At 42.8% G+C, this 23,916-nt stretch overlaps 1 protein-coding gene across 11 annotated transcripts in view; it reads right to left on the bottom strand.

Moving 5' to 3' along the window:
• Positions 1-23,916, bottom strand: part of LMO7 (LIM domain 7) — a 212,732-nt gene that overhangs the window by 133,964 nt on the left and 54,852 nt on the right. For all 11 annotated transcript variants that reach the window (XM_037059350.1, XM_037059351.1, XM_037059353.1 and 8 more), the window contains one exon: positions 7,110-7,180. In XM_037059350.1, coding sequence (XP_036915245.1) covers positions 7,110-7,180 — 71 coding nt within the window. The remainder of the gene's footprint in view (positions 1-7,109; positions 7,181-23,916) is intronic.

Below are 23,916 nucleotides of genomic sequence, written 5' to 3'. Positions count from 1 at the left end.
TATTTTCCCCATTTTGTCATCTTTTCTTTGATTCCCCAAAGAAAGATTATTGGCGAGTCATAATTTTTATAATAAATAAATATATTTTATATTAATAAGTAAAATTGCATGTAATTACTTGCCAGGTATTGCCAAATTGCTTTTCAAAGCTGTACCAGCTTATATTCTCTTGGTCGATTTGAGAATAGTACAGACTAGGTTGTCTCAATATGGCTAACAGTGTGTGACAGATTTTATTTCTTTATTTTTTATTAAATGTATTGGGTGCCATTGCTTAATAGGACCATACAGATTTGAAGTGTACAATTCTGTGATACCAGATATGCATATTGTACTGTGTGCCCACCACCCAAGTCAAATACATGGTGATGGAAGGTGGTTTGCAGCAGATTTTAAATTATATACTAGTTTCCATTTTAAAATAGTATCTGCAGAGAATAGACTAACAGCTATCAGAGGGGAGAGGAGTCAGGGAGCTGGGAAGAAAATGTGAAGGGATTAGCAGCACGGATTGGTATTTGCAGAATAGCCCCAGATACGCGGCTTGCAGCACGGAGAATACAGTGGGTAAGGTCCAAATAACATGGAATGGGGCCGGGGGGGGGGGAAGGGGGCAGGGGCAGCGGGGTGACCACAGGGCATGGTCTCCAGTCACTTTGCTGCATAGCTGAAGCCGGTGTGAAACGGTACTGAATGTAAACTGTGCCTGAAAAATTAAATTAAATTAAAATAATTTGGTCTTAGCATAATTATTTCTTACTGACAAAGGTGAAGAATTCCGTATTTATTTCCAGTAGTATTTCTTTATTTGTGAATAATTTGGTGATATCCTTGCTCACTTGATTTTGAGGTTCTGACATGTGTATCTTACCAATTTGAACTCCGGATGATCTTTAAGTCATTATTGCTTATAATATTCCTTCAGAATATTTTCCAGAATATCTACTTATGTATATCAAAATCTATTTTCCCTATTTCTTCAAAACTGAGAAACTTAAACTGCCCTCACAGATTTTTTAACTCAATTGTATTTCTCCAGCTTATTATTTTACTCTACATTATATTGATATAGGGTGAGATTTAAAATAAATTATTTATCCCAATACAAATTCTTTTGCATAAGAACATATTTCCGGACCTTGCTGTCACACTCATATGCACACTCATAAAGCAGCCATGATAATTAAATACTGTGCCTTGTCGTGTTTTGTCATGTATTCTAATATCGGATTACACCCTTCAACAAAAATTTTTCTTTTTACATTTTTTCTTATTTTTCTCATTCTCACTTGTCTATTATTCTATATAAATGTTAAAGTAATTCTTTTTCTAAGAAAATTAGACTGATTTTACATGAGAATTAGATTAAAACTATAAATTAATTTTGACATCAATTACCTTATACAGAAATGTAGTTTATTATTTCATTTCTTAAATCTTACACCATACCGCTTTATTTTCTATATATAAAAATAAGTTTCTCCCTGACCACTGTGGCTCACTTGGTTGGGTGTCATCCTGCAAAGCAAAAGGTCGCCAGTTCGATTCCCCATTCAGGGCACATGCCTGGGATGCAGGTTTAGTCCCCGATGGGGCATGTAAGGCAACCATTCGATGTTTCTCTTGCACATCAGGGTTTCTCTCCCTCTCTTTCTCCCTCCCTTCCCCTTTCTCTAAAAATAAATAAGCAAAATCTTCATAAAAACAAAAGTCCCACATGTTTCCCTAAAGTAAACAATGTCCTAAACATTATCACTATTGCTGTATTCCAGCTAATTTTCTGACTGATGACTGTTAGCATATAAAAATTCTAGAGACTAAGTCTCTCATATAAGGCAATTACTATACTTTTAATTTAAGTGATGCATTACATATTTGCCCTTCTTACAATGTCTATTCCCTTTATTTAATCTGCTCCTCATTGCTCTGACCAGAATTCCCATGCTTTCGCCATTTCATGGCCAGCACACTCTTCTCCACGTGTCTACCTGAGAGCCTTCCCTGCCTTGAACCCTACATCAATGGCCTCTTGTGGATTGACTTTAATAAGAACTCTTTATATTGCATAAACTTAACACATATGTTACTGCCTCTTATTTTTTAGTACACCATGATTCTTATCTATCTCAGAGGCCCCATCACTGAAATCTTGCAAGTTCTCCTCTCAATAATTTACATTTAGGATAAGAAAGCCCCATAGATTGGATATACAGGTTCCTAAAACATACATTCTCTTTCCACCCTCAACGGCGGTGGGGCCACAATTTAAAAGCCTTCTTCAAAATTTGCAATGAGTCTGTACAAGGTAACTCCCTTAACAGAAGTGAATTTTTTAATTAATGTTTTCCAAGCTTATCTTCAGCTTGATATACTATACTAGTCTTTTTTGAATGATGTGTTTACTGTACATAGACATGAAATTAGAGAAAAAAAAACTGACCATGAAGCTGAAAATGAAAGCATACGGACCATCACCATAAAATAAAACAGTTTATATTTTTACCATTATTTTATGAACTTGAACACATGTGTCTTTGTTTACCAACTGCTGAGTTAAGTTTATATTACTTTAAGTGAGGAAGATGGTATTCATTACTTAAATTTCCATGGCCGGCAGTATTGATCAGGGTCAGTATTACACTGGAGAGCTGTAAGGAAGCAACTGACCTCAGGCCATTCAAAGCCAGAGAGTGCTGGGAGGAAAGTACTTGAAGTACGGATGGAGAAGGAAAAGCCTTCTCCATCACACAGGAGCCTCTGGGCTTCGTGGGGAGCACTGCAGAGTGGCCACCGGCCCCACAAGTGCCCCTGTCGCCCCCTAAACAAGGACAGAGTTATCCTGCCATAAATGAGAAGTGACACACTTCTCTATCTTGCCTGATGTCTTAAAACAATCACCTGAGTGTCTCACGGTCAATTCACAGGCATATTTTTTAACCTTTTTCTTCTACGAAATGCACCTTTAACAAAATAGTACAGCACTTTTAGGCACGTTCAGGCAGAAAACGTAGTCCTAACACGCGGGTGTAAATAGAAACGGGATTTCTCTAACGAACAGGAGAATGTCTTTGCCCCGCTCTCTCCAAGCTGCCAGCCACGGAGAAGAAGGCCTGGCGACAGTGTGGGAAGAGTTTTCTCAGTAATTGAACCATGGGTTCGGAAGGCATAAAGCTTTGCGGCACCACTAACCTGGGAAAGAGAGAAGATGTGGCGTTATTCCAAGGACAGGTTCGAAACACTGACTAACCAGAGACACACCCAGTAAGACAGCCTTCAACTACATCTTCTTACTTCACGAGGAAAACATTTTCATTTGAATATTTTCAAGATTGCCGTTGTAAGTACCTTGTATCTTATGAAATTACTACCTCGTGTATCACTAGATCGACATGCCACTAAATAGGTCTAGCAAAGAGATATCATTCTGCTAGAACCATAGAACAGAAGAAGATTGTGCATACTTACGGAGGGGCAAATTGCAGACTTTAAAAATATACAGTAAGGTGGAATTCATAAACACTAATAAACAATGAAGATCGGAGACAATCTAATGAATGCTATTAAAAAAATTCATGGAAAATTATAATGAGCAGCTCAAATCAACTTACAGACTCTAATCAAGCCTTTCACTAATGAGAAAAAACCCAAACTGGGCTTTGCTCCCAGCTCACTGTTCGGGAAAGCCCAGAGAGGCTGCATGTGGAAGGCGTGCAGCGAAGGAATGACAACAGCAGACTGTAGCCAGGCTGGTATTCCCCAGCCCTCCACTCCTTAGATCCCGGGTCAGTCAAACAAACTGACATGGCAACGTTAATGGGAGATGCGGATGTCAGCAGTCAATCAGATCAAAAGGCAATACATGTCTACAATACCCTCATTACCCGGATGTGCGTCTTGTGTGACACCTCAGTGCAGGGTCTGTGCCCAGCGCTGGCTATCCAAGTGTCGGTACACCGCCAGGTGCGTGAGAGTTCCGGTACGCTCACTTGTTCCAACGCTTCACTTTATTTCAGAATGCCAGCTCGAAAGGGTCAATCAGAGGATAAAAGACTGCTGAAATTACTAAATAAAATAATAATAAAATTCTTCAGTGCTGATAATGAACTAAGATGCCTAAAGATTTTTACTAGGCAACAAGCCAACCCTACATTGCAGAATAGTTGGTAACTTTTTCTGGCAGTGAACCAAACAGAAGTCAGCCTTGGCCTATAAGTCAATGAATTCATATTTTAAAAATATCTAATCATATTTCAGCTAAAACTTGAGATCTTTTATGGGTAAATAACCTCAAAAACATACAGTTGACAATCACTACCATTAATTGAAAACTCTGAGGTTTACTACCAGGCTTCCAAACAACTGACTTTGCCTTCGTCATACTCATTATAACTCAGGTGGGTGTGACCCACCAAAGATGCCTGCAGGCAGACCAGCCAGGAAAGCTTTCTTCAGTCACGGTTTTGTACGGCATATGGTTGCCTGGACTTCTTTCCCAACACTACACCTTTAGATGAATATGCCTTCATTAACCAGTGGCTCTAAATGTGAGTCACAATGAAGACAAAGATTATTTTAACGCAAACATCATGAGTACTTTGCGATCCCACGGGATCCACAGCTGCTGATTACTGCAGCTTCTTGTTTCCTTAAACCACCTTCGGGACACAGTCGTTTAAAGAGCCCTGGGTACTAAACGGTTTGGTTAGGCTGCTATGGTAACACACCCTACCCCAAACTGGTGTATTTCATTAGGAAACGAGCTAAGAATGACCTTTGGAAGTTGTGAATGAAAGTAGCTTTTTAAAAAACCTCAGTATATCTCTAAACAGTCATCTGAATATTTGTTGTGACCATTAAGGTACAACTTATATAATTATTTAACAGTACTGCTTGTGGCCCAAACAGTTTTTCATCAACTCTGAATATTTTTACCGATAACAGGCTGGTTATAGCTTTCGGAAATCACCTCAAGTCACTTGGACCCCAGGCTGGTGCATAAAGTGCATTTTAAATAAAAAACTAAATGTCACTATCAAATGTGTTTAATGACCTGGTTATGGAAGCAATGTCCCCAAAGGGGGGATTCCCTAAAACATGTTGTGAGTAACAGTTCATCACGGGAAGTATATGACTATAAAGCGACTTCTGTGACAAGATCACCCATGTGGGTTAAATGTTCTCATACATCTGAAAACAGCCCCATGCCCCACAGGCACACTTCCTACACAACCCACCTGCCCCCTCCTGCCCTGTGGGGCTGACCACAGACATCAACGTTATTTGACTGTAAACTACTAAGTGAAACAGTCTATACCTTGGAGTTCAGATCAGCGTGCTGCAGCACACTGCAATACCATAAGACACGCACACGTGTGCTGAGTGTTTAAAACATTCGATAATACCTGACTATTTAGTCAACACAACAATAGACAATACAACAACAGACATCCAGTGTGGCTGCATCAAAATCATATTTATTTTTTTGGTCAGTTAAGCAAAAAATGTAGTATATTTTTTGGTGTTCCATGAAATGAAAAAGGTTGAAAATCACTGGTCCATACTCAGAGCAAAGGCAGTTTTCAGATCGCATGCATCTCTCTGATAGTCATTTCTGTCCCTCCGGCTTCTGAACCCAGGAGAACACATTTAAGTCATACAGTTTTCAAACCGCCCACTAAAGCGAGTTTAAACACCATCTGGCAACAACAGCTCTGAAGATGACATCAGAACAGGTTAAGATACATCCCTTAAACTTTATCCGTGGCCCCCTTCATATGCCTGTCCTACGACATACTAACTGGAGCCCCATGAAAGTGACATTTCTGTAGGTCACAAATGGTTGAGTCGGTGGACAGCTGATATGGCTCAACTTAATGTCTCTAAGACAAAGAAGTTTCAACACCTATCGACAGGGCCGGTAAGACAGACATTATTCTCTACATGGCCATCTTCCTAGCAACAATCTATATTTCTACGAAGTCTGACAGCTTATGCGAACCTATTAAGTTGCATGTGTCTCGTGGAACTTTGCAACCTTGTGAAGGGAGGCAGGTCAGATACCCCGACCTCCACTTTACAGGTGAGAAAATAAGACTCAGATGTTAAGTCACTTGCTCAAATGCCAAAAAGTAATGGAGCAAGGAATCAGACCCAGGCCTTTTGACTCTGTCTTTGCTGCAAACGACTGCCCCTGAGGGGGGTAAGCAAAATCATCTAAATTCAAGCACATGCACCCCCAGTGCTCACTTGGGGTCAGATTCCACAAATACAACACCTATGTGGTGAGGATCTAGACCGGGATGCTTCAGGGCTTTCAAAAATGTGAGTGCGGACTCACTCAAGTGCATTCCTGTAACTTACCGGCTACTTCTGCAACCTGTACCCTCCCACCTTCCTCCTCACATCCTGCCTGCCCCTTACCGCAAAAGGTCTCATTGTGTAGGCTAACTGCTCTACACGTCCACTGAGAAACAAACCATTGCACTAAACACACAATGTAGTCCTCACACTATCGATCATGGCATATATCCATTTTACTTAGAGATCCCAAAGCCTGGGATGTGACTCTCAATAATACAGTAATTAAAAGAATGGTCCATGGCTCAAACTGATAATGTAGTGACTCCTCTTATAGCTTAAAGCGAAAATTTGCTACTGCCTACATTTGTTCTACAGTCACCGCTATTTATTGATGAAGGAAAAGTTTTCTACGAACTTCTAATCCTGGTAATTCCATACACTGGAATAATCAAAGTAAGTGATCGCTGGTGCAATGTAAGAAGGTTTTCTCCTCAACCCCCCACCCCTACTGGCCCATCAAGCAATAACAGAATCTTTCTTGTCTACTAATTTAGAATAACACATCATTTCCCCAGTGCTGTGTTTAGACACTGAGACTGGGAACCCCTTCCTACTGTCTGGCACTGTGGGGCGTTGATTTCCAGGGATCAAATCTCGCTTCACTACCAAGACAACATATCTGTGACCATGGCAACCATGGAGAGGGGAGTGATGATACTTCATAACACACATGCACACACACATACACACACACACACTCTCTCTCTCTTTTGCTTCCAAATTATTCTTCAGATGCTTTCAACACTTACTCACACAGCAGAACACCATTCTCCAGAGAGGCTCGGAAATCCTTGGTTTCAAAATTCTTCTCAGTTACCTCCTGAAAGACAAATTTGGGTATTAATTTATTTTAAATCGGGGATGATATGCAAGTCAAATTAGGTATCAGGTTAATATGCATCTGACGTTATAATTAAAGAATGTGCATATATCAAAAGTTGTTCCATATGAAAAATTGCATGCGGTTCTGTTTCAGAGAAAGAGGTTAACCACTGTAGTATGAAAAAATATAAACAGAAAAAAACCACAGTGAGCATTTTCTGTCATGTAACTATTTTATGGATGATAAAAGTTTGAAGATAAATTTTGACAGACTTTCTGTAAAAAAACCTGTGGGTGAGCTGAGCTGTTCTACTAAGAGTAAATAAAAACAAATTAAGACAGAAACTTGATATACCAACTATATGTGCACAGAATTAATTTTAATTCCATCCTTAAATTCCTTAAGTTTCACACCAAAGCTAAATAGCAGAGGACACACTTCTCCTTATTAAATGTGTTCATGAAATGGCCCTGATTTGTGTAAAGAGCTATTTACAAAAACATCCCAGACAGAAGACCGTTAAATCCCGACACAGACGGGCAAAAAGCAGAGAAGGTAGAGGGTAAGAACTTTAAGCAGAGAACTCCCTACTTAAGGCTATTATATACTAACTGGAAAAATCTCCAGTAGATGGGAAGGAAGGGGGTTCCATAGAAGAAACAGATGCAGAGAAAACAGTGGGGAAAACACTGCCCCAAGAACAACTCTTGGGGTGGGGTCCCCAGCTAAGGGTGTGGGCAGGAGTCCTTGTTCCACCTGCCACTTCCCAAGAAAATAGGATCTTGGAAATAATCCATCTGAAATCCCAGGTGAGCTACAGTGCCCTCCCCGACCCCTGTCCTTACCACGGCTAACTCTACCATCCACCTGGGACCCCTACAGGAGAGTATGTCTCTGTATCTTCCCCACGATGTCCAACATAGCTCTAGTTAGGCATACTGTCTGTTAACCGACAAAACAGTGGTTCACTGGAGAATTAAAGTCAGTTTCTCATGAGCTGGCTCTATAAACCCAAACAGGAGCTGAGGCCAGGAGGTGGCACAGAAAGCAGGGGCAAGTAGAAGACCCTCTTCTGCACATGGCACTAACCTGCAGAAGGGAGACGCTGCTGCGTGAATTCAGCGTCTACCCGAGTCTCTGTTATGGGCACTTAACTAAGGTACTAGGTGGAGAGCTTAAAAAACAAGGCAGTTCTTCACTCAAGAAATTCACAGCCACGTAAGTAGATACAAAGTTTAAAACCATGGTAAAACCAAACCGAATGGTACCTTTGGCAGGGAAGGGACCTTGAGTGGCCCACAGAGGGTCTCAGGTAACCTGTGTAGCACAAACTCTTCCGTTTTCCCCAAACAGTTTTAATGCAAACTTGGGGTGATCACTGGTCCCGACCAAAGAAACACGGTAATATCTCACTCACCTGGGAACTGCTATCCAAAGCCAAAGAGCTTCAATAGTCCCAGGAACATCAAAGCACACACTGAAGCCCATCTTCTCTAAACACAGGCAAGCCACTCACAGCCACCAGTACTTAATTGTCCTCCAGTGAAACAATCTAGCAACTATATTTCCAAATCAATGCAGATCAGTAGCAGTGGTTTAGAAGAAAATGAGGCCATGCAAATACAAATACAGGGAGAGAACCAAAGAGGGACAGCCAACATTCCTGGACCGGCCAATCAAGAGGGCGGATTTGTAGCAAGTGATGCAGTGAAAAGAGATAAGGCCCAACTCAGACAAAACTACATCCGAATCCCACTCTAATTACCTAACACCTGTGTGGTCTTAACCAAGTGAAATAACCTTTCTGAACTCCAGTCTACTCACCTGAAACAGAAAATAGCACCTACTCACGAGCTTGTAATGGCCAAGATGCCGTGCAGTGGAAAACCCGAGGGTCGTCCACGGCACGATGTGCTCACCCTCATACATTCACTGACTTCAAGTTAACACTCTGACCACACGCTCTAATAATTAGCCCTCCAAGGAACACCTCTGCACCATACGGACAAAGTCGAGTTGTTTTGCAATGTTAACTAATAAAATAGAAATAATGGGATATTCAGAGCTATTCAGAAAACTCAACTACCCAGAAAGTTTCATTTCTCCCCCCAAAACTATAGAAAGGCAAAGTCACAGTTGATTTTAGGCTACCCTCCTCCAGATATCAAACTATTAATCTACTCTTATACACATATACTTACCTAAATCTAAATATTCTGACATAACACCAGGCCCTATTTATCTGTTTAGAAAGAAGACTATAAAAAGTAAACAAAGAATTTTAAATAATAGGCTGTATTTTGAGAACATGGGGATCTGGCATGCTCTGTACAACACTGGAGGTTGTATAAAATGATAAAACAGCCCTGGCTGGTGTGGCTCAGTGGGTTGAGGGCCAGCCTGTGAACCACAGGGTCGCTGGTTTGATTCCCAGTCAGGGCACATGCCTGGGTTGCGGGCCAGTTCCCGGTTAGGAGACATGTGAGAGGCAACCACACACTGATGTTTCTCTCCCTCTCTTTCTCCCTCCCTTCTCCTCTGTCTAACAATAAATAAATATATATATCTTTAAAAAAATGAAATTTCATTTAAAAATAAAATGATCAAACAGATCGAGAAGGCAATTTGTGACACGTACCTACAGGATTAAACATGTGTCCTTTCAGACACACGACGTACAGACCTAGGAATTTACACTAAGAAAACAAGGCAGGGACACAAGACGCAAGTGGAGGAGTTGCTTCTCAGCATTATGTATAACAGCAACAATTGCAAACCCTCTGAATGCACGACAAAAAGAAGTTGATTATGTTATGATATCACCATGAAACAGAAAACTACATGAAATTACACCCATGTCATGAAAGGTTTACTTGTAAAGAATCCTTAATATATTCATTATAAAGCAACTTATGAAATAACATGAGTACGACCTCAATTACTATAACTCTATAAGTATGTATTATATAAGTAAATATGAAATACAGTAATAATTTCTAAGTGGTAGAATTATGGTTAATTTAATTTTTTCTTTTTTAAAGACTATTTTAGACAGAGGGAAAAGAGAGGGAAAGGAACAATGTGTGGTTGCCTCTCGTGCGCCCCATACTGGGGACCTGACCTGGCCTGCAACCCAGACATGTACCCTGACTGGGAATCGAACCCGAGACCCTTTGGTTCTCAAGCAGGCACTCAATCCACTGAGTCACACCAGCCAGGGCTAATAGCTAATTTTAATGTTTCTGTTTTTGCTATTCTTTTCTGTAATAGGCACAGGTATATCTTATGTCATAGATATACAAATTGATATTTTTTAAAAAACATTCAAAAGAGATTAGACTCTCCCAAATTTAGGTCAATTTCCTGTTATCTCCTACATCTAAAAGATAAAGAAATAGGGAGCTACCATTTTTTATCCTAGGTAATTTTCCTCATTATCTATAAAAATCCACACAATCCTTAAATTTAATAATCATTATTATTCTCCTGTCACCAGTAAGAAGATTGAGGCTCAGAAAGTTTAACTTTCTAGAAAGTTACAGAACCATCCACATGCAACAGGAAAAAACCAAAGCACTTTACAAGCACTCAGGTAAGACTGTCTCAACTGCATCAACTATGTGAAAACTAAAGTAAGTAAGTAAATAAATAAATCATGTTTAATCTGTATTTAGTTTTCTTTTTTAAACCCAAATCAGCATATTTTACCATGCAATATGCCTTCAGAAATAATCCATCACTGTAAAGGGTATAAAACGGTAACTTGGTAAATAAAAACGTTCCATTTCGTGTCTCCGGTTTTCCTGGACAAAGAGACGTGTGTCTTCGTGCACAGTGACCATGTGTGCACGCGAAGGACAGGGAGAGGCAGGGTGTGGCCCGCTCGACTTCAGGAAAATGAAAAGTTCTCTTCAAATGTTTTAAGAGTTTCTCTGGACGTTTTCATGAACATTAAAAAAATGTTCCTACTGTATGTACTAGCTACCTCAACCTCAACAAGTCAAAACAAGTGATGGTAAAATGAAATTCTCAATTAGCAATTTATAGAGCCATATAGATGTCAACTCACCTAAGACCCCCTTTGTAAGGAACTAAGACAAAAATGGTTTTCCATAAGTTTTAAGCCCCCCCAAAAAAAAGCCTAAATTTATAGCAGGGCTTGTCAGTCTGTAGCGGCTGCCTGGGCCACATTTCTTAACACTCAGCATGGCATGAAAAATTAATTACTGGGTGAGGACAGGCCCGGGGTGTGGAGCCCGTGGATCTGGGCTGTGCCACTTCCTACCTGTAACTCCAAACAAGATGCTCAACCTCTTAATTCTTCCGTGGGTGCAGTGGCATACCAGGTACCTATCCCACTGAGTCACTCTGAGAACTGAATGAGACCGTGCATAGGAAGCAGCTGGCCCTTGCCAGACGCAGGAGGAGCGTTGGCAAATGTTAGCTGGTATAACTAGCTGTCAGTCTCCATCTGTAGAATGAAGATAAAAGTGTCGTCTTCGCAAAGTCCCGTGTTGCCAGATGTAACATCCTTTACTTAAAAGAAGAAACTGAGTTCCCAGATTATACCAAAATTCACTAGACAGCCTTCTAGTTCCTAGAAACTACAAAAATGATAAAGATCTATAAAGGACCTCAAAATAGAGGGAAGACATTTTGTTCCAAAAAATTAAATCATGCTTTAAAAGAGGAACCTATCCTGACTTTAAAGAATTGAATGTGCTGAGTGAAACGCCACAATTTTGAAAGAATAAGTGTTTGCCTAGCAGTTCTAATCTAACAACTGCTCGCTGCATTTTTCAGTCACTCTAAACCTTACTCATTAGAGAGTTATTTGCCGTGTGAGGCAAGGAGACTCTGAGTCACGGGAACGTGAGATCATGTGTTGCCCACCTGAGTTAGCAGAAGTCAACAAACAGGAGGAATCACTGTGGAGTCAAAGCCATGCCTTGCCTTCTATAAATACTTGGAGTTTTTCCTCTTCCTTGACCCTTTCCATATCTTTTAGAAGATTTTATTTATTGTATTTTTTAGAGAGGAAAAGGGGGAGAGAGAGGGAGAGAAACATCCATGTCTGGTTGCCTCTCACGTGCCCCACACTGGGGACCTGGCCCGAAACCCAGGCATGTGCCCTGACTGGGAATAGAACCAGCAACCTTTTGATTTGCAGGCCATCACTCAATCCACTCAGCGACACCAGCCAGGGCCCTTCCCATATTTTTTAACCCAGTTGAATAAAATCATAACGTGAGAGGTTATCAGATGAGAAGACCTGTGATTTAATCCTAGACCCATCCCACTCTGTGCACTTCTGATAACCTGCTGCTCTGTCCCCTAATTTTAAAGGGACAGAAATATTTGCTCTCCCAACTTCACAGCACACAAATGACAGGTGAAAATATGTGACCCCTCTAAAAAGAAAAAGAGACTACAGGCTATACAGTTGAGGCCAGCGCTTCTTCCAGCCACATGTCCTCGGGTGCTGCGGCATCACCCTGTTGGCCAGAAAGCCAAGAAGCCCCAGGGCCAAGGCTCTGCCTGTGAAGTGATAATTGCTCTCCCACGCATATGAAGGGCGAGGGCAGCAAACATGCACAAACATGGCTGCCCAACCTGTCCCACCACCTGGAGTCTCCAGAGAAGCCCTGGATGCAAAGCTTTCAAAGGGCATATTTTGTGGGAGAAAATATCTGTCAGCTAAATATATAGGCAATAAATGCCAAGTCCTCGAGTTTCAAAAGAGCCATTCCTTTTCCTAGGAGGTGTATCAATTTAATAAACAAATAGGACTCATCTTCACACCCTTTGCTCTTCTGTTTATGGTTTTATTTTAATCCTCTCGCTGGATGAGATTTCCCACCAATATAAGCAGCAAGTTTCTCTAAAGCTGCATCTCTCTGTTCCAATTCTGACCGCATAATCCACAAAATCCCAAACATTCTGGGAACATCTCAAAGACCACTTCATACCAGATGGGTTATCAGCAAACCACCCACAATGCAAGTCAGCAGGCGCTCGTCTTGATTGAATTGTTCAGCTCCTGTTAAGGCGCCATTTGAAAGACACCTAGAATCCCAAAGGCACTCTCTACCGTGGTTTTGGGTGAATCACAGTGCCAAACCGGGTGCCCATCCGAGCTAGTTTTCAAAGAGACCTTTGCTGACAAAACCTAGGCAGCGAGCTTCCACTGGGCTCACAGTTGATTCCAAATGAAGATTCTTATTCACTGATGGACTGGCTACGAGGCCATGATTATTTAAGATACACACATACCATCATCGTCATGCCAATCACTTTGACATAAGTAATGCAAAACAAACAAGCAAAACACAAAGAACATTCACCATCAGAAGCCACTATGGCACAGAGGCACCTTGCCATGACACGATTCATAAAAGGTGGGTCTGCCTTGGTTTTCCATCCGAGGAGATAACGGAGTGTTCGCTTTGAATGAAAGAGGCATTGTTTCCACGGCAGGAAGCCCCAGGCGGCCCCCAGAGGCCCTGCCTTGCTTTCTCCTCAGTCTTTAAAACCGTCCGTCTCCTTTCTTCCATTAAACTCCATTTTTGAGGCAATCATTCTGTGATCCTGTGACTCACAAAACAGGACCAGTCCTTACGAGGAATTCTATCCGTGTCACTGTTTATGACACAGTGGCCCTGGCAGGTCTCCTCAGCCACACAGGCCAAAACACTACATGAAAAGTAAACATGATTTACGTAGAATAAATGTCTACCTCCTAGCTCTTTCCTTTCCTAGAGTAAAATAACTGAAAAAGTTACTCAGCATGTCAGAGACGCCAGTTCTTCCCATAAGAATGGGCTAAAAAATCTTTTAAAAAGGAACTTGGAGTCAGAGAGGCTAAAACGAAAGCTTCAGCCTCCTTCCTTGTGTGACAGACACCACCCCTCACCCCTCCAGGCCTCGGTTTCCGAGGCTGTGACACAGGGACTCACTCAGGCGATGATGACCAACACCCACTCTTGGCTTGTGCACAAGTGTCTTCCATCTTCACAGCAACCCAGTGTGGTGGGCGCTCCCACCCACGCACGCACGCGTGGCGGAAACTGAGTTGCGGTCCAGTTGCTGCAGCTCAGACCTGGGTCTGTAAGCAGCTCCCCATGTAACCAGCACCAAGAACCCAATGAAAGCGTCTGCGAAAGCACTGAGCGACCTTCACAGGCACCTTAGCCACCAGCTCCCGGCACTCCGGGCCCTCCCAGCCCACACGGCACACTCTCGAAGGTGGGAAGTCTTCTTACCCAACTTCTAATTGGCTAAAAGATGGCGTCTGCATACTGATCACTTGTGATAAAGCTAATTAGTCTTCCTATGAACACTGGCACTGCAAATATGTAACCGAGGGGGAAAAAGACAAAACTGATGGTTACATTTCAGGTGTGTGAGGGGAGGGAACACTGGTTGTGTTCTGGTGGGAGAACATGCCTCCGTTCCTGAGAGCACTTTGTTAAAATAGCCTCCCACTGCACGGAGGGGACTCACCCTCATTTGCTCCCGGGCCCGACGACAAAAACATGCGAGAGCCGTGGACACGTGTGGCACCCCAGTTACGCACCTTTCCAAAAAGGGGGTGTTCTTGGGTGGAACTCCAAGGAGAAGCGCTTATCACCACTACGGACTAGCTACGGGAAAGTGTTTCCAGACTAAAGGACATACTAAACTGTAACTTTCCTTTCAAAGAATCTATCCTAATTTTATGAAGGGTACTAAAAAAGCATTCATTTATTGACTCATTCCAAAATCATGTAATAAAAGATGTTTCTGCACATACCTGGCACAGGGTTTGGTGCTATGGACATGAAAAGTAAGAGGTGGCAATGCTTGGAAATTCCTCTTTAAAACTCTAACCCTGTTTTGAAATGTGTGGTCAAAATGGCATTTCAAGCCCAGGCATCTCTCAAAAATGTGGTTAACCCTCCGAATAACAGCATGTTCTTTGTTGACTGATACTGTATATTCAGCAAATAACATTGCTTTAAGTGGCATAATTCTCAAGTCACTGGCCTCTCTTAAAATCTGGCATGGTACTACATAATATCCCAGAGTATACCAGGACTACCTTTGCCAATACTAATATCACTTGATCGCAAAACCAAAGCCAAACTCACAGTCTTCCAAGATAGTGGTAATCAGAATTGCACAGAGCGCTGAGTTCCAAATGGAATCCAAAAAGTCTCGTAAGTGGTCAGAAATCTAAACGCGCCTCCTGCACCACGGCCCCCTTGAGCCCTTTGTCTCCACGTCTAGGGTGAGTTACATCTCCCACTTCGCCTTCTCTTGGAAAAGGCCCACAAGTCTTACGGCACGAAGGAAAAACAAAACCAGTAAAAAGCAAAGCTCCCAGTTGTGTATCTGGATAACGAAAAGCCCACTGTTTTTATAAGCATTCAAAAGTCTTGCTCACTCATCATTAGCTCAAATGTCAGCTGCACTTGGATTTGGGGGGAAGGGGTGCGCAAAAAAAACAGATTTTAAACATAACTTCTGGTCTAGGAGAAGTGGCCACTTCCCTCTACCACTACCAACTTTTAGCTTACAGTCTCAAATGATTTTTTTTGCGAAACCACAATTATTAATAAGCCAGAAATGAAACAACGGGAAAGAAAGAAATATAACGAGAGAAGAAAGGAAGACTGCTCCAGGGTCACACTGCCTGTGCCAGGTTTCATCAGGATTCGAACCCCAACCGGAGCCCCGTTAGCAGCTAGTAAAGTTCACTGAACACATCACACACAAAAATGTGCTCAAGTTTTAAGCTATACTTTGTTTGGTTTACAATCACAAAAACTGCTTCCGGAGGGTGAAATGTAAAGCGCATTTTGTCCATAAACCCAGGTTCATGCTCTAATTTATGCTGTTGGAGACAAGAGGGGAAAATATTCCAAGGGGAAAGGGTCTACCAGAGGCCTTGTCCAGGCATAAATTACTGTTTCTTTCTAGATGGAGAAGTTTTTCAATAACTATCACACACGGCACAGGTAGGTGGGAACCTCCATTATTGAGCTATTTTAAGTATAGTTCAAATGCTCGACATAATCACAGGTTCTCAGGAGTCAAGAGACGTCATTGTTTTTTGCAGAAACGTCTCACACACATTAGCAAGTCTCAACAATTACCTGCTTATCTCTCTGTGAATTATTGTGAGAGTCACCGCTGTGGGAAACATTCGTTTTGGGAAGCAGTAGGTCTGTGTCACAGGTGAGAGTCTGTTTATTTTACTTGAACTTCAAATTGATAGTCACACCCCCGGTGTCTCAGAGGTGCTGCACTTTCCAGCGTCAGACTGGTAGTAAGGAATGGAGTTGGGGTGACCTGTTACAAAAGGGGGTCCCTAAATGATTTCTGATGGGGTCCTTCTGGTGCTCACAAGTCGGCCTTCCTTCCATCCAACCATGAAGCTAGGTCACAAAGAGAGTCACAATTCTACTCCGAGGTATGCATACACCCAAAAGAAATAATAACATGGGCCCTCACAAAAATGTGTACATGCATGTCCCTAGCAGCATTACTCACATTAGCCAAAAAATAATAGTAATAAATAGCCCAAATGTTCATTCACTGATGAATAACTAAAAATAAGGTATAACCATACAATAGAATAGCAGTCAGCCATAAAATGGAATGAAGCAATGACACGTTACAACCCAGATGAAACTTGAAAACATGAGGTGAAGTGAAAGACAGATGCATAAAAGACCATGTATTGTACAACATAATTCTATTTACGTGAAATGCACAGAACAGACAAGTCCATAGAAACAGAAAGTAGACTTGTGGTTTGCAGGGGTTAAAGAAAGGGAAGAATGGGGAGTGACCACTGATGGGTATGGAGATTCTTTTGAGTGATAAAAATGTTTCGAAGTTAGAAAGCGGTGATGGTTGTACAACACTGTGAGTGCACCCAGAACCAATGAACCGCACACTGTAAAAAAGTGAATTGTGTGGTATGTGCATTGTATCTCAATAAATATGTTCTAAAAAAACTCAGTGGATAGTAAACTTAGAAATTCGTGCACTTTATTCAAATTCATTACAAATGACTTTTTTGTTAAATATTTTATGTATTTATTTTTAGAGAGGGGGAAGGGAAGGAGAAAGAGTGGGAAAGAAACATCAATGTGTGGTTGCCTCTCATGTGTCCCCTGCTGGGGACCTGGCCTGCAACCCAGGCATGTGCCCTGACTGGGAATCCAACCAGCGACTCCTTGCTTCACAGGCCCGTGCTCAATCCACTGAGCTACACCAGCCAGGGCCAAATTCATTACAAATGACTTTTAAAAAGAGAGCTGCAAAGGGCCTGCAAATAGCATCTCATACCTCATACATGAAAGAAGTTCAACATAAGTTAAGCTTATTAAAGTAATTTCTGTACTTGGCGTACCTCGCTTAAAATCTTATCTATCATTTTACAGGGATAGACCTAAATGTGGGACGTGCAATTTCCAGCCCCTCGTCCTCATACACGGAAGTGTTTTAATATTATATTATAACAACTTTTATATATTTGGATCTGTTTGGGTTTTAAATGTGTCACCTTTGCATCATATCTAAATAATCAACACTAAGTTTTCTAAGGTACATTTATGGCCTTTTTGCAAAATTCACTTTACTTAGACATTTTCAAAGCAGAAAACACTTCAGGTGTAACAAAGTGGGCCATGGGGTGTGGGCACTGGGCCCCTCCCCACGAACTCCTGCTCTAAATTAACTACAGCCCCCAGGACAGAACGGCTAAGACATCGGTTTTGCTAAAACAACTTGCAGTAACAACGTTTCTCCTAGATTCTTTCTCGTGCCTTAACAGATTTCAGCAAAGCTTCCAGTTTATGTATCTGAAAAGTAGATAAGCTGATAGCTCCACAACACATCTAAAGATTTGTTTAAAAGATCCTTGACCAAATAATTTTACTTCTCTTTACTGGAATTGTTTGTTTCTAATACAAGTTGAAGCCCGGGGAGCAATTTTTTTTAACAGTATTCCGACATTCTGAGACATAAAAACACACATTTGCATCTTCTTAGGATAACAGAGGGAGGACTCCGCCCCCCAAATGAATGAGCTTCTGTTTCCCAGGTAAAGTCCTGGTGACCTTGAGAAGTCACCTTCAGCAAGTCTGCCTGACCCGGCTCAAGCAGGGCCGATGGCTCCCTCCGCCCTCACTGTACCTCGCACTCGGGTCCTCGCACTCAGGTCCACGCACAGTGTTCACGTTGCGGCGTGGCCAGTGAGTGTTTTTCCTGCCCCACCCGCCACTGGCCTAACTTCCCAAAGGAGATTTCATAGTTCGCAGGCCGACTCCAACCTGTAGGCGCGCTTCGTTCGGTCAACCCAGCATGTCCAAGTTGGGAAATACTTAATGTAAAACAGAGATCTGGAGCGCTAGCTTCTCTTTAAAGAAGAAATGCACCTCAGAGCCACAGCTACTGACTGCCCTGGAGTCAATGACCCGCTGCTCTGGAGGGAACAGCCTCTCCACACAGTGACAGGCCCACCCCACCCACCTGACTGCCCCCAGCAGGCACTGTGGCTTGAGAGTGTGGACATTTCCTCCCTGTACCCTCAAGGGCCAGCACAACTCCTGCCTTGGGAAGGGCTGTCACTGGTAGACTCAGAATTTAGTGCCGGTGGTCGGGGGCGGTGGGGGGTGGGGCGGTTCACCCGCAGTGCTTGGGCACAGTCGAGTTCCCAGGCCTGCCTCTAGGAGATCCTGATTTGAAACCCTGGGCTGGCACCTGGGCTTCCACATTTTCCAGAAGTGCCCTCGCTGAGTCTTGCTAAGGTGGTCTCAGATAAACACTGTTCTCGTGTTAGGTATCTAGGGCTCTTATGAGTCTTGACTTCCTTAAAAGAAGAAGAATCCAGACTAAATCATTACCCATCTCCTCACAGGGCCAAATGCTTGGGTTCTTTCTCTATTGGAAGTCTAAGGAAACCAAGGCGAAATCAGCCCCTGTGCTGTTGCCACCTGCTGTCATGTTCCTGCTATTGCATTGCACCAACCACAGCCCTAGGGGCCGCTGGGGCCTCTATTTTTAATGACTACAACCAGGTACAGCAAAAAAATACAGCAAAACAGCTTAAAAACACAATAGCAGGCTACATTTGGTGAGATGGAAAAACACAAGTATCTCACAGTTTTATTTTGTGATAAAATTGTCACCTCTGCCCCAGTAAAGCTGCATGTTAAAAAGAAACATCACCGTCTGCCGCCTTCTTGACGCTGCAGGAGCTTCTGATGTGCTCCTAGAAAACCGGTTTTGCTAACTAGACCACGCAAATAGACTTTCCGTGGAAAAATGTGCCCAGTAGAATATACAGTCTCTCTTATCGTAGATTTGGGACTCACTACGTGGCACCACTTTCTACCATCCTACAACGAACTGCTCCAAAATGGAATAATCTGCATTTCTGGAGAAAGTCGGCTCCTAGTATAGGGCGTGGTCAGAGGCCAAACGTACGTAATCGCCTCGACTGGGCGAGATTTGTGAGACTCCCCTCCGCAGCCCCAATGAGCCCTCTCTCACCCAGCAGCGCGAGCACCAGGGAGCTCGTGCGCCTGGGTTCTGTGCGGCTCAGAGTTCAGGCTGTGCCTGGATTCTGCCCTCCAGCCCGAGAACTGCAGGGCAGAGGGAGATAACTACGGGCAGGCGGCCAGTCACAACACACTAAAAATCTTCGCCTGAACGTTCAGGCAAAGCCACGAAGCATATCCCAGCAGAGCAACCGGGTGGGGCAGGCTGTGTGGGCGGCGGGAGAGCTCGGGTTAACCTGGCAGGCTTCCCCACGGTGGTTACTTCACCCTCCTCGAAACTGCGTGAAGCTTGACCCGCCAGCCACTCCCTTCTTCAAACTCTCCCTCAGATCGCCGACCTGGGGCTCCTTCTCCACCTCCCCGACTTTGTCCATGTACGTACAGACTCCGGGCAGGTAGCTCTAAATTCGCCACTCCCATCCTTCCCCCAGGCGTCCCTCCAGCCTCGGGTCCCACCTATCCAGCTGCCAGCCAGGCAGTCCCTCTTGAGCACCCCCCCCTTCACCATAAAGCCAGCACCCAAAACCACCTCGCCCTCTCACCCAAGCCTGAACCGCCACACCTCACTTCTCTATTGAAGTCACGATACTAACCCTCTCCCAGCTGCCCACACTCAGCACAGGGCAGTGAACCTTCCTTGTCCCTCTAAATCCACATAAGCCTCTCCACCCCAGCCCTAGACTTGTGGCAGATGTGAGGCTTCAATAATCTCCTAACTGCTCCACCTTAATTTCCTTCTGATCTACTGTGCATTTCAATGCCTATCATTCCTTAAAAAACAAAACAAAACAAAACACTGCTCAAACCCTTGCAGAGGTCCATTTGGCCTGCAGAGTAAGGCCTTCCTTCCTACCTACCTTCAGGCCTTTCAGCTCCGGATTTTCACATGCAAATCCTTCATTCTATCCAAACACAAGAACTCAATATCCTCCAACACCTTCATGCCTCTATCTTAACCCAAACCACGTGTCTCCACCGCGTTCCCCAAACACCACTGCTTCCACAGGGCATGTGACAGACCCAACTAAAATCCCTTTCTCCGTCCACATCTCTGACACCAATTATCTGAGCCACCAGTTCAGGGGTGACACCATTCTGCTCGTCCTCTCTTCTGGCCTAGACTGAATCTTCTTCACCGAGGTCAGGAACTTTTCCGCATCCTCCCCTGCCCTCCCCACTGTGTGACACGCACAACCACCAGCATTTGAGAGTAACAGAAAAAAAATCATTTCACTCAACTAATGGCAAAGGGGGGGGGTTAAAAAAAGAGAGAAACTGGCCTCAGTTTTCACTCTGATTCAGAGACTCAAAGCACACAGCTGAGGAGGGAGATTTCGACCTTCTGCAAAAAACAGCAGGTGCCATGCGGTGGAAGCAGGGCGGGGGGGGGGGGGGTTGGCTGCTGGGCCCCCACACGGTGACAGCTGGGGAAAGGAGACGGAGCAGAGAGAGCAAATTGGCCTCAATGCCTCTCCAGCCACGATTCAGAAACAAGAGTCTCAGATCAGAAAGATGGTACCTCGGCGGTGGAAAGACCCTCTGAGAGCCTCTGGCCGCACATGACAGACCTGACTAATGTCTTGGTGGAGTGGCAGGAGTCCGGGGAGGAAAACCCAAAAGCCAGCGTTAATGAGTATTTTCCTCCCCTCACAGAATCATGTCTGTTATCCCACATCCTGGAGCAGAGAATGGAGTCAGAAGACAGAGAAGCCGGAGGGAAAGGAGGGAAAGGAGAGCGAACCCGGCAGAGGTAGGGAGGAGGGCTGGGGAGTGCCACATGAAATAATCGCACGCAGCCCCAGGCCGGGCCAGATGGCAACCACGGACAATGGGCCCCACGCCAGCGATATGAAATTTTGATGGATTCCTTAATGGCCACACAATGAAAGCCTGTATTCCAGAAACAGCTAATAACAGAGCAAACGTCACTGCTACACAAAAAGACTTAAAATTGACATCTTTATTTACTCATCTATATTTGGACATTCTTCAAAATGTGTTTTGTTTAATACAAGCGTTCATTGATGACAATTCTGATTAGTTCATGTCTTGAATACCAGTGTTGCTTTTTTGAACCCTAGGCTGATGTTCCAGCCATGGTACTAATTGAATTACCACAAAAGGTCCAATACTACAGCTGCCCATACACCTGACCCCAAATGACAGCTACAGTCCCAGGGGAGGGAGAACTGTACATGCATTTCCCAGCATCTCAATGTAAGAAGCTTCTAGAACAACAAAACTCTTTTTTTAACTGAGGTAGGTTCTTAGTATTTTTATTTCTTATTGAATTTATTAGGGTAACATTGGTTAATGAGGTTTCAGGGGTACAGGTCTATGACACATTACCTGTACACTGTATTGTGTGTTCACCACCCATGTCAATCTCCTTCCCTCACTGTTTATCCCCCTATTATACTCCTCCATCTCCCCGCACACCACTTTCCCACTGGTAATCACCGTACTGTTGTCTGTGTCTACGAGTTTGGTTTGGGGGTTTTGTGTTTCATCTTTGTGCTTAATCCCCTTCACCATTTTCACCCAGCTCCCCAACCCCCCACCCCCTGACAGAAGCAAGTCTGTTCTCTGCATCTATGAGTCTGTTTCTATTTCGTTGCTTTGTTCATTAGATTCCACATGTAAGTGAAATCACATGGTAATTTCTACTACTTCATTCACTGAGCATAATACTCTCCAAGTCTGTACTCGCTGTCGCAAAACGTTAAGATTTCCTTCTTTTTCACAGCTGAGTAGTATTTCATTGTGTAAATGTACTATCGCTTTTTATCCACTCACCTACTGATGGGCACTTGGGCTGCTTCCAAATCTTGGCAATTGTAAGTAACACTGTTATGACCATAGGGGTGCATATATTTGGGGGATTAGTGTTCTGGGTTTCTGTGGATATATTTCCAGGTGTGGAAACACTGTGTAATAAGGCAGTTCCATTTTTAATTTTTTGAGGTATTTCTGTACTGCTTTCCACAGTGGCTGCACCAGGCTGCATTCCCACCAATAGAGCAAAAGGGTTCCCTTTTCCCCACATCCTCTCCAATACTCGTTTGTTGATTTACTGATGAGAGCCATTCTGAAAGGTGTGAAGTGATATCTCATTGTGATTTTAATTTGCATTTCTCTGATGATTAGTGATGTTGAGTATCTTTTCATGTCTATTGGCCACCTGTATGTCCTCTTTGGAGAAATGTCTATTCAGGTCCTTTGCCCATTTTTAATGGGATTGTTTGTTTTCTTAGTATTGAGTTGTGTAAGTTCTTTATAAATTTTGGGTGTTAACCCCTTATTAGGTGTATCATTGGCGAATATGTTCTCCTATTCAATAGGCTGTCTTTCATTTTGTTGATTATTTCTTTTACCGTGCAAGAACTTTACAGTTTGACGTAGTTCCATTTGTTTATTTTCTTTGGCTTCCTTTGCCCAAGGCAAAAATCAGGAAAAAATTTGCTAAGGGAAATGTCCAAGATTTTACTATCTATGTCTTCTTCTAGGATGCTTATGGTTTTGATTTTAACATTTACATCTTTAATCCATTTTGATTTGATTCTTGTGTATATTGTAAGAAGGTGGTCTAATTTCTTTTTGTGTGTGTGCATAGCTGTCCAACTTTTCCAATACCATTTATTGAATAGACTGTTCTTACACCAGTGTGTGTTTTTGCCTCCTGTGTCAAATATTAATTGACCATAAAGGCATGGGTTTATTTCTGGGATCTTTTCTGTCCCATTATCCACATGTCTCTTTTAATGCCAATGCCACTATATTTTGATTACCATAGCTTTGTAGTATAGTTTGAGATCAGATAGCATTATTCTTTCTATGCTAAGTGAAGTAAGTTCTTTTTTCTTTCTCCAGATTGCAGTTATCATTTGGGGTCTTTCATGTTTTCATATAGATTTTTGGAATATTTGTTCTAGTTCTGTGAAATACACCATTGGTATCTTGATAGGCATTGTGCTGAATCTATAGATCGCTTTGGGTAGCACAGACATTTCAATGATGTTAATTCTTCCTATACTTTCCACGGTATATGCTTCTATTTCGATCTTCAATTTCTTTCTTCAGTGACTTATAATTTTCTGAGTACAGATCTGTTACATCCTTCATTAAATTTATCCCAAGGTATTTTTTTAAAGATTTTATTTATTTATCTTAGAGAGGAAG

The sequence above is a fragment of the Sturnira hondurensis genome, unplaced genomic scaffold (genome assembly GCF_014824575.4).
Source record: "Sturnira hondurensis isolate 20B ecotype Veracruz unplaced genomic scaffold, ASM1482457v3 Scaffold0010812, whole genome shotgun sequence".
Lineage (NCBI taxonomy): Eukaryota > Metazoa > Chordata > Mammalia > Chiroptera > Phyllostomidae > Sturnira > Sturnira hondurensis.
The sequence above is the reverse complement of the archived record's forward strand: the minus strand, read 5'-3'. Positions and strand labels throughout refer to the sequence as shown.